The sequence below is a fragment of the Thunnus albacares genome, chromosome 3, assembly GCF_914725855.1.
Source record: "Thunnus albacares chromosome 3, fThuAlb1.1, whole genome shotgun sequence".
Taxonomy (NCBI): Eukaryota; Metazoa; Chordata; class Actinopteri; order Scombriformes; family Scombridae; genus Thunnus; species Thunnus albacares.
In genome coordinates, this window is record NC_058108.1 from 26953559 (window position 1) to 26965608 (window position 12050).

At 40.8% G+C, this 12050-nt stretch overlaps 1 protein-coding gene across 7 annotated transcripts in view; it reads left to right on the forward strand.

The window, feature by feature from the left end:
• Positions 1–12050, forward strand: part of LOC122979687 (sorbin and SH3 domain-containing protein 2-like) — a 54298-nt gene that overhangs the window by 22789 nt on the left and 19459 nt on the right. For 4 of the 7 annotated variants that reach the window (XM_044347355.1, XM_044347354.1, XM_044347359.1 and 1 more), the window contains 8 exons: positions 2712–2738; positions 2885–3009; positions 3299–3940; positions 4702–5139; positions 7492–7621; positions 8428–8603; positions 10195–10261; positions 11995–12045. In XM_044347355.1, the coding sequence (XP_044203290.1) occupies positions 2712–2738; positions 2885–3009; positions 3299–3940; positions 4702–5139; positions 7492–7621; positions 8428–8603; positions 10195–10261; positions 11995–12045 (1656 nt within the window). Of the gene's footprint in view, positions 1–821; positions 912–2711; positions 2739–2884; positions 3010–3298; positions 3941–4701; positions 5140–7491; positions 7622–8427; positions 8604–10194; positions 10262–11994; positions 12046–12050 lie in introns of all 7 variants that reach the window. The other 3 variants (XM_044347353.1, XM_044347361.1, XM_044347360.1) reach the window with 2 other exon arrangements.

Below are 12050 nucleotides of genomic sequence, written 5' to 3' on the forward strand. Positions count from 1 at the left end.
TAGAATGCTACACAAAAATTGCTTCATCATGAGAAGTTGGTGGTTGTCAGATGTAAATAACAGCCAATTACCAGTGCTAGAATTAGATACAAAGCAAGTTTGACATAAAAATTGTTCTGTCCAATTGCACAAATTATAAAGGCCTGATCTAGGCATTCGTGAAAGAGTTGTAGCTTTTCATAGACCTCAACTTTATCTGTGTAAGTGCCAGGTACTTTAAAGAGAAAAAAGGGAAAATATGCAAACATCAGCTTGCTATTTTACTAATGAGTAGTGAAGTTCAGTTAATTGAGGTTTTTCAAAAGCGTGACAGCAAGTCAGTTAACAAATTTGATCATTTTTAGTCGTACTGAGACTTGGTTTCTCAACTATTAACTTCTATTCCCCATTTTAATGTCATGTATCACATTAGCCTTTCTAAAATTGTGATATTATATCATTTTTGAAATCTAATTCAGAAGCAACCAGGGTCATAAAATTGAAAATGATCTGATTCCTGTAATTATTTCTCTCCTGATGGAAATGGTTATGTTGATGTAAGCTAATGCAATACAGCATCTTCAAACATAGTTATATTTATTAAATTTTAGCCAGTTCTACACGATTCCTGAGCACTTCATTCTTTTTTTATAAGCTGTCACTCGATCTGTCGCAGTAAAAAATCAGGCTCTTTTAATGCATGTGCTTTGCCTCCACTTGTTTGGGTGATGTTTCTGGCTGAATGCATTTGTGTGTGTATATCCATTTCGTTGTTTGTATGCACGTGCATGTGTGCTACCGCTTCTGCCTCTATGATCACCTGCCTGGCTGTGATTTCTCAGATAGCGGAGGATACGCTCGCAAAAGCGTGGCCTTGTCGCTTGTACTCTCTCCCGTGAAGAGGGTCCAGAGCTCACCAAATCTAGCCACAGGTACTAACACTCACAAACACACCGCAAATTAACACTTGTTCAAGAGAAAATTTGATACTTAAAATGCAGGCCACATGAGTCGAAAAAATGGTCTAGACTGTCGGTCAAAGCATGAGGTAAGTCTTTAAAAAGTGGCTTTGTTGTTTTTCAAAATCATATTTGGTCTTCAGCAACCTGATATGGCTTGAGCATATTTGAAATACTTTCAAATAATCTGTGGCTCAGTATGCTTAAGCAATATTTGGACTGCAGGATGCAGTTTTTTTTCTAATCAGCTCATTGTATGATTCTTTTGTTTGCTTTTGTTAAGTCTCCTCCACCATGGGCTTGTTTTGCTTCCTAAATCAGTCATAAGTCATACTGTACCTTCCGGCTGTTGATGTTAATCTTCCTCCTGACAGCTCTCATATGTCATGCTTTCACAATGCTGCTTGCCATCTCCCTTTCTTTATGTGATGTTTATTGAACTCTTCCTGTTGTCAAAGTGTTTATTGAACTCTTCCTGTTGTCAAAGTTTTTTCTGTCTAACAGTTTTTCCTGCCTGTTTTTTGTTTAACTACCCTTTCTCCTCTGTCAGCGTTTATTGGTTAGACATGGCAGAACTCCCTGGACCCTAAAACGATTGGAGAAATGTGGAAATGTTCTTGGATGGGCTTGTGTGGTGACTAAAAATGGCATCTGCTTAACTTTTCCTGATCAGTGGTTCCATCAGTTTTATGCAAGCAAACTCACAGAAAATGTACTGTATGTGTAAGCCCCTAATTCTAAAATTGCTGCATTTTTCTTTTCATACATACTTAAAAATTACAGGTCAAGTCCAGATGAATAACCGAAAAGCTTTTTGCATAGCAGCTGGTTGCACCCAGCTGCCTGTTCCTTTCCTCTGCTGCGAGAACAGTGTTTGTGCCTTGCAGCTTTGCAGCATGTCAGCACCCAGGTTAACAGCTGCAGCCATGTAGGGATTCTAACACTGTCAGCTTTCTTTTAACGATAATGAGACACTTCTTAAATCTGATAAGCTGTTGTTAGATGTAGAAGGTTTAGGAGCATGGTTGTAATGTTTGGACCTCTACCCAGAGGGTCTTACAACCTTGTGCATAGACACTACTAGAGCAAACCATTGAAGGAGACATAGAGGCATTAGGAAAGGGGCTTCGGCCTTGACAAGGGCTTTATATTAATTATTCTTTGTGGGAAATCTCTATTGTTTATTTATTTGTTTGTATGTTTAGAAAATATAAAGTGTTAAAATATTTGATATGTACACATAGTTTGTGCAGGTGAGGTAGGAAGTTAAAAGCTTATACAGAGACCTCACCTGAATTCTGTGGCAACATCATCATGAACCTTTTAATCTTAATGAATTGCTAGTTTGCCCTAAGAATTAGTGTGGTTTTTATTTTTCTATCTTCAAAGTTTGACAAGACAACTAAATTTTCTGGAGAAAATGAATTACAGGATAATTATTGTTGTTAGTAGTAGAAGCAGTAGTTCTCGGTGATCGGTAGATAGGTGAATACAAGATCTGGTGGTTGCAAATTTATAACAATGTGGTCGCTATTTCAGAGTTCTTGTGGATGCTAAAATTATGGTACAGCAGGTACCTCGTCAGTCTATGTCTTTTCAGACCTAAGTCCACACCCCTACCCCTACCACTGAGTCTCTCTTTGTCACACACTTTTTGTGAGATGACAACTACTTCAGACAACCTCTGCAATAGTTTTGACGTATTGCTGGGATTAATGAGACCACACATTCACTCACATTACTTATCGTTGCTGTGTCTTCTCTGTTCCCCAGGGAGTGATTCTCACTCATCAGACTTGGGTAAGTCTCTGTTCTTTCTGATGAATTAAGTGGGGACTCTTAACATTGCACAAATGAAAGAAGCTAAAAACACTTCACAGGAAACCAGAAAATATGCCATAAACCACTGCAATGTGTGATGTTAATAATATTAACTTTGTCTCCAGATTCTTGGCGGTCACGCAGTGCAACAGATGGCCTTAAGAATGGAGACGCCAGCAGCTCGTCTCTTGCTGCCAAAGGCTTCCGCAGTGTCAGACCCAACCTGCAAGAAAAAAAGTCACCAACACAGGTAAATGTCTCACACACCACACTGACAGATGTTGACAATTGCATTTCTATCTTTTTACTGCTATTTTGACTTGAGTCACAAGATTGGGGTTTGGCTTGTAAAAGTGAAAATGAGGTATTCTAAATGATACCACAGACCATCGTAATTATGGATAATTTACAAAGAACCACATTGTATTTCAATGTATTTTGAAACAACTTGATGATTTGTATCAAGCTTTGCACTGATTATTTTTTTGTTGTTGTTGTTTGAACTTCTTTTGGCTGTTTCAATCAAACTGGCCAAAAAGGATGTCGCTCACGTGCCATCCCCACCCCCTAGAAGAGATAGTTTCCACTTCTCGCCCACTGGCACTAATCCACCAGCTTACAGTTCCCTCATTGCCCTGGCTAATGATTTGAGTCCTGGAACGCTAACATTCACTCAGAATGAGAAAGCAGTTTTGAAAGAGTCCTACACTATTAGGAGCACATCTTCTTACTCCTACTCAGAAACCAGTGCAAACCCAGTCCAACAGGTTGAACAGTCCACTGTCCCAAATGATATTAGCAACTGTAGTGCATCTACCACCATTAATACACAGGCTCAGGAACGTAAAGTTTCTTCACTCAAACTCACCCCTGTCACCATCCCTGACCCCCCGGCTCACCTCAACTCTTACCTTGACCCTCCACCTAAGACCCAGACCACAGGTTCACCCACTTCCCCACCTCCACAAAGTGGCCGCACCCTCTCTCAACCCTCAACACAGACAGCCTTGCTTTCTGTCAATATGGGCCCTGAAAACCTGAAACATCCAGAGCCTCAGCCTTCCAACCCCACAGTGGAGCTCAAGGTCCTAAATCAAGCCCCGAGTCTAACTCCATTCCAGGTGGAGATGACGATGGCTCCTCCTCCAGTTCCACCGAGACCTTCTCCTGCAGAACTGTTGGTACATAACTGACTACATACTGTAACAACAAAACAATAGGCAGCGATGATTACGCAAAATTCTAAGGTCACTAAAAAGCCAAATCACTGAGTTTTTGTCTTGGTGACATCAAGATGGAATAAAGGGCAACACACATTAGCCGTGCCTCATCATTTGATACCTATAGCACACACTGGGTGTGCTGTACAGACAGAACAAATAGTCAAAATACTGAAGCCGGGATGGGCCAGTTCTGGGAGCAAAAGTGATAAAATTGTTGCTTTTCTGGAGAGTTAACATCGACAATGGAAAGTCCGACAGTGGTGTTCGTTGACACAACCTGTTTGCGGCCTTTCATAGAACACAGTAAGTGCAGGTGTTTTGACATGCGTCAAATGCTGTTAGTGTGTGTTGCTCTTTAGTTTGTTAGTCTTGGTGCTGCCATTCAATCAACCAAACTAACTGTGATTCTGTATGTGTGAACAATTATGTGTGATAACCAGCAGTTTAATTCATTGTATATCAGTGCTACAGTCTATATACTGTATTTGCTGCCCTCCACAGAGTTTGAACTAACAGAGCCTCTTCAATCCACAGCTTTAATTATGTTTCAGAAGATTGTGCTGCAGTCTCATGACACCTCAGTGTGGTTTCACAACAGCATTTCACATTCTGTTAGGCTCACGAGTTACTTCCACACATCCTGTGTGACAGGGTGGCTAATGAGCGATATCACTAAGCACTCTCCTCCTTTCCTCCTCTCCCAATCAACTCCCTCTCAGGGGCCTCCCTCTCCCGACCCCACAGCACGGCACTCCCCCTATCGCTGCCACAGCTCAGACTCACTCGACTACCTGTCAGGCCTATTGCCCAAGGCTCTATCGCCCACCCCGTATGTCCCTAGCGGAGCTGGCAGCGGAGCTGGCAGCACAGCTGGCGCAGTCAGTGGGCCGAGCCTTACTACAGTCAGCAATGTGAGCATCGGTGGTTGCGTGTCACCCTCCGCTTCCCCCGTGACGGTGTCAGCTCTCAGCCACTACTCTTCGTCCACGGCGGGTCTGCTGGACGAGCTGCAGATCTGTAGCCTGGACTCACCTGGCGCCTCACCCACACCATCGCCCACCCTCAGCCATGTCTCCACCTACACATCCACTGCTGGCCCTGATGATGTGCTAACAACCTCTGTGGCCTCCACTGCAGCAGCAGCCACTGTCACTAACGTAATTATCCCTACAAGTCACTGCTGTAACACACATCATTACCAAAAAAAAAAAAATGGTTCCCTCCTTTCCCCAACTCATTTGGATGGCTGAACCAAACCTCCACAAAATGTGTTATAGCTACTTATTTTTACCTTTCACTAACCATCAGCTACAACCTACCTGTCTGGTGCCAGAATTCAGTTCAGCCCACTCTGAGCCCTTTTCCATACACATGTGCTGGCTTGGCTTGACTTTGCTTGACTCGGTTTAACTCAGCGCATCAGCCCAGCGCAGCAGGGATTTGCATCTCCATTACAACAGGGCTACCCGCTTGAAGGTCTTTAACTGATGTCGCGCTTGTCTTGAGTCGATGACATTTAAAAGCAGCACCCTCTTTAGCGCTGCTTACTCAAGCCCCCAGGAATTGCTCTGGGCTGTGGCTAGTGGCCAAAGGAGCAGCTGTACAACGGTGGATACATTTTTTTGAGCGTCACAACCCCCGTGAAATGACTCGTTTCACTATCAGAATTTGATCCATTTGGTCCGAAAAGTCTAGAGGAGCCGCACAATTGAATCATTTTATCCCTGTTCAAGTTACTCGAGGGCTAAACCGGAATTTAGCTGAATGATGACAAAGCCCATCTGACATCACCGCATCCCGCTTGGAGGCGGGTCAGGTGTGTTTGACTCGACTTTGGAAATGGTCCATTTTGGGTGCAATTCAGGGCTGGTAATGGAAATGCAAATCGACGCGGCATGGTTAGACTCGGCGCGGCCAAAAGTGCCAATGGAAAAAGGCCATATGTTCCCTTGTTATGTTAATGTGTCTGTACTCATTAGAACTCTGTGTCTACGTGTGCTTGTCTATATTTCTCTTTGTTGCGCCTTTTTTGAAACCCAGTGCATTTATACTGTCGCAAGGCCCGCTCATATCAAAAATTCTTGACAAGACAAAACCATTTTACAGAGAAAAGTTGCAGCTGGGTGAAGTATGCTGTTGGAATTTGTTGGTATTTAAAAGACTGAACTTGTCCATAAGTTTATGCATGTCAGGACTGCAGTTATATTACCATTCAGCTCATTATATTGCCCTGAGCATAGGTGTAAGAGACGCTGACGCTGATCACATTTCTAGATTATGCCATGAATTTGCTTGTGCATTTTGTCTTCTCAGTCATACAGGACTCATATTGAAACTGAACTGCCATTTTGTAATGACTGAATTTTTTTTGTCTGACATTAGCTTCTTGTTAGCCAAACAATTGCATTTCATCGTCACTGTTCACACCATGCCTTGTGTCAAGCCAAACCTCTTCTTTAACTTCCATCAAGGCAATCAAGTAAGAAATATCATTAGTGCTTGGTATTATTTCATTTCTTTGGATTCTACCACAGATTACACACAGAACCACACCAGACTTTTGAAATGCCTCAACAAAATTTGAGATGTGGTCAGAAATTCAGAGGTCTGGAACCAGGCTATGTTATAATGGCTAGCTTCAAATCCTTGGCTTGAAGTTGTTCTCGTGGCATTATAATCAGTAACAGCAGCAGTAATCTACTTACTGTCAATGAATTACTCATTTTGCTCTGTGTCCAAGCACTAAATAAACAACAAATTAAGATAGATACACTGGCAATAAGTGTTGTGAAGTAGTAAGAGGAGTGTCTGCTTGATGCTGTAATGGAAATTGGTCAGTTGCTTTGCTGTTTTTTGCTAGGTATTAATTGGTTGTTGAACTATCATGAATCTTTGATCTGAACATGAAGGCCTTCAAATTAAAATGCTGTATTTTTATCCTTTGCCACATGAATTCATTTGTCACTCTGTCATGTTTAATGGGAGAGCATTCTCCAGACAAGCCTCCCATTATAACTATATCATGTCCACTGTCTTGCTGAAGTCATAATCAAAACTAATTTATAATCGAATGTATGTGAATCTGAGAGAGCTATCTTTGTTTACTGTCACTGTTTTAATCTTTTCTGTCTGTTCTGAAGTGAAATGATTCAATGTGTGCTCCTCTCTCCCTCACTAACTGTTCTTATGTCACCTCAGATTCAGCACTTTCTATGAATCACGTCAGATCCAATATCTGTACACATGTACATTCATTTCCATCACAACTGGTTCCTCTACACCTTTGAACATTAAGCTTTGTAGCAACATGATGACTAACATTGGATTTATAGAACTAATCATTCTGTTGTTTCGCTAGTTGTGTTTTACATTTACACTCCTGATGTGATGTTGTATGGCATAACTACAACATTGTCCACCATAGTAAATGGAAGAAAGTACATTTTGCTGTACGTTTGTGATTGGTAGTGACTGATTATCTCTATTTCTGGCTTGTGGATCACTCCTAGGGCCAGGTCCTCTCTCACGCTATGAATGGAAGTACTGGCCCTCCACAGAGGCCCCTCTCTCCCCCATCTTATCCTCCTCCCCCCACCTCACTCACTCACACTGGCCTCCAGAGACAGAGCAGGAGCTCAGGTGAGACACTGACCTTTTGTCACTTGATTGTTCATTAATAACACATGCAAAAATCCAAACACATGGATATGGAAACAAATTTTCAAGTACTATTAAATTTGAGCCTGCATTTAAACTAGAGCCCGCAACTCACACAACTACACGCAGAGAAACACAAACACAGAACATAGAATAAAAACAAATCATTCTTCCCTTAGAAAATTGCCTTGTGAAATTACAAACAGCCCAAATTAGAACCAGCACTGCAGTTGGATCTGGACAACTGAGAGCTGAAAAATCAATCAGTTCTTCTTATTATTACTATTACTTTATTACTATGACACAGAACCTTTATTGGTTTTGTGTCATAGTTAATTTCAAGAATGTTTCAATCTGTTAAACATCATTAAGGGATTTTTGTGAATTAATCTTATAGTGTTGGCATTGAAAAGGATATTGCCAAAATTTATTTCATTATTATTCCCCATATCAGTTGAAGAGTTGAAAAGTGTGTTTTGGTAACGGGTTTGTTTATACAGACATGCGAGGTAATATATCTATTAGCAGAACATAAAACCATTCAGTTGTGGGGCACAGTCAGAAATAAATCACTACACAATGGAGAAACAGATCATGCTTGTTCTTTTACTGCTCAAATTGTGCAGCATACAAAATAGCAGTTAGAATATATACTTAAAAAGACATCAGTGGATTCAGTGCTTGTTTGTTGAGCTGATGTCATTGTGTATACTTTGATTTCTCTTTGACTATTTAAAGCATCTGCTAATGTGTCTTTCATTTCGTCTCGTATCCCTCGTTTTATCTAGCCGGCAGTGAGTCACTTACACGAGAGTCTGTGGTGTCCGGCCACACCAGCGTCAGCAGCACTGTGCCCATTGCTCGATTCTCAGAGGAAGAGAAAAAGGTTTCCGTCATTAAAGCGCCCCATTATGAAGGCATCGGCCCTGTGGACGAGTCTGGCATCCCTATCGCCATCCGCACGGTGAGGTCAAACGTAACAAAGCTAAACACGTTTGTTAGCAGCAGACTGACTCAGTTAGGTACTGTAGTTGTTGCATAGTCTTCTGACCCATTTCTGTCTTGATATGTGATCAGGCTCATGAGAGGGGATTACTTTCAGCTGTCAGCAGCTTTTGACCCCATATTAGAAGCCCTTTGTTTCTCTTACTCTCACTATCTCTTTTACCCTCCCTGTGTGTGTTAGTAATAATAATGAGCTCTGACAAGGTCTTTGCTGTGTTACTGCAAGGTCCTTGCTGCTTACTTATCAAAGTGTGTGTCTTGTGTGTTATCTCTGTTTAGGTTTTACATGTATTAATGCTCCACTCTAGATTGAGTGAGCGAGAGAAACACATTTACAGGAAGAGTGAGAGAGACAGGCAATAAAAGCTAAGAGAAAAGGTGAAAAGAAAAAAAAAAAAGTAGGAGAGAAGAAAAACAGATGCGCCTTGTTGTGAGCAGACAAACATTTTTGTGGGCACTCTATTTGGTAACCGTGGAGAGTGAAGTGGTAATTGGCCCGTCTCTTAGCCAGGCCAATGCTACATGCACAGTCACACACACTCCCTCTCTTTGGAGCCAAACTACCTCTACTCTGACTGGAGTCCAGACACACTGTTTAGTGCTACTGAATAAAGAGAGGATTAAGTCTCTCTGCCATTTGATAGCTCTTTTTTGAAGTGGCTGTTAGATCTATACTGTATACACAAAGACACACATACCAGGGTTTCTCCTGGATTTTCCAGGCAGGGCACCAGGAGCTTTTTGTTGCAGCATTGCTTCTGAGAGTCTAACTGTAGTTATGTTGCATATTTGCCTCAAAACATTGAAACATGACCGTATTTAACCATGTCTATGGGTAATTTTTTAAATGTATGTGTTGAAAGGATTGTATTGTACATAGAGTATTGTTCAGACTTAAGGGTTAGGGTTATTTTGAACTGTATATTTGCATTGTGATATTTCAGTCAATAAACTAACTAACTAGCGGATACAGAACAATACAGACTGTAAAAGACTGTTGACCTTCACCCACACTTCCCTCACCCGTGTTGTTAGATCAGGAGAATAACAAGGGAAAAATTAATCATAGTATGAATGAATGATATCCAAATACACATCATACTAAAAATATATTTTTTTCTGTTCTTTGATAGATGTCAAGGATATGAGCGTGAGAACCATGCAGTCCACTTAGTTGAATACTCTGATGCAAATTGTGCTTGACAGGATTATTTATTTTGAATGAGAAAAAAGGAGAATTTTGTTATCCTCAAGTAATACAGTTTTCTTGCCCTTATTGAGGTGAACAAGCTTGAGCCACATTCCTAAAAGCAGACTATGGAGAGTATCTCCAAAAAAAATAAATTAGACTTCATTTATTTGTGTCACAGCATAATAGGTTAAATTCTCTGTAAGTGAAATATGGATCTCTAGAGAGACTGAGAGCGTGTTTTTCTCTGCTCAGTGATGTTCCTTAAACCAGTGGGAAACCTTTCCAGTTTCTAAATTCAGCTATCCAATTTATGTTGAATTTCACAGCACATAAATCTTTATTATTTCTATCTTCACAGACGGTGGATCGGCCCAAGGATTGGTACAAAACTATGTTCAAACAGATCCACAAGGTTCACAAAGCAGGTGAGTCTTTACCCAATCACTGAAAGACAGAAATTCCCATCCTCATTATTTCCTGTGATTTGATTGTCAGACAACATGAGGGGCATTGATCATGCATGCATGCTGTGTGTACATGTGCACGTGTTGGTGTGTGTGTGTGCATGCCGTCTCTTGTTAAACCAAAAAACCCAAAGAACCTCAGAGCCAGAACTCATTAGATGGGAGAGTCTGGAGAGGAATTGAGAGAAACCTCTAATAGACACAGAGCTGTCCTGGGAAATCTGCTCTAATTTTATGGGCTTGACAGAATCACACTGTCAGTACAAGGCCTGTTTGTTCTAAACTGCTCAGGCTTCTTCTACTGCAGCACACACACAAATACACACACACTTTTTCATCATTGTGTGTGCCTGTGATGTTTTTTTAGGCATCTCAGCGAATTCCCATGACTCTCTGAATATTCACATAGTCTAGTGGATTAATACACTGTTTCTGTGGGGGGCTATTGACCTCCTCAAAGCTAAGAAAAAGAGGTATATTGAAAAAAAAAAAAGTAAAGATTGTACAGCTATGCTAGCATCTGTGAGGATGTATGTAGGCACAGTAGTGCTTTTAACTAAATGCTAACATCAGCATGCTAACATGCTGATGCTAAGCAGATATAATGTTTACCATGTTCACCGTCTTAGTTTAGTGAGTACGCATGATAAATAGCATAAAACACTAAGTACAGCTGAGGCTGATAGGAAGTTTTTTGGTCATAAACCAAAATATTGGACAATTTGAAATTTTGACCTGATGACGGCAGTAGATGAAAAGTCATGGGATTAATCCTATGGGGACTTTGATATGCCAAATTTCAAGGCAACCCACCCAATAGTTGTCAGGACTTTTAATTAAAAGCCCAAAATGTCTACCTCATGATGGTGCAAGAGTAAAAGTCAGGGGAGTCATCCTCTGAGAACCATGAATGTCTGTGCAAACTTTTGCACAAATCAATCCAGTAGATGCTGAGATATGTCACTGGATAAGTGAAGACTTTGACCTACATGTGGCACTAGAGGAAAAGTCAGGAGATCACCAAAGTCAGTAGCATTACTCATCTGGGAACCATGAATATCTGTACCACATTCCATGACAATCCAAATATTGTTGAGATATATCCAACTAAAATCTAAATAAAACTAAAATAACTAAAAACAGAAATTTCAACATCATGGTGGTGACCCAAGTCAGTAGAATTCATCCTCTGGGAACCTTGGAAGTCTGTACTAAATTTCATGGCAATCCATCCAATAGTTATGGAGATATTTCAGTCTGGACCACAGTGGTAGACCGACCAACAGACCCGACATTACCATCCCTAGAAAAACATTTGTTTGGCTGCTGAGCTTGTGGAAGGACAGAGGAGAAGAGGATTATGCTGCATGAGTGGTTCTGATACTTCTCTGATGTGAAAAATGGTCATTAGTGGAAATTACTTTGTCAGTGACTGCATTCAAGCTGACCAAAGGTGCTGTTTAGAGCTATCTTTTAAGTCAACATGGTGTAAGTGTTTGATACAAGATATATTCAGTGTAAAGTATGGCTTCAAGGGTTTTTTGACAACAGTAGAATAATTCAGCCACATAGTAAAACAAAGGATAAAACAGTGTCCAATAAAAAATTTTATTTACTCAGCAGGAAATAATATTTACTGTACTGTATGTGTGTGTGCATGTATCCCAATCAGTCTTTGTTCCTCTTTTCTACAGATGATGACTATTCTGATACATACAATGCAACATACGCTGTCATTAACAATGGTGAG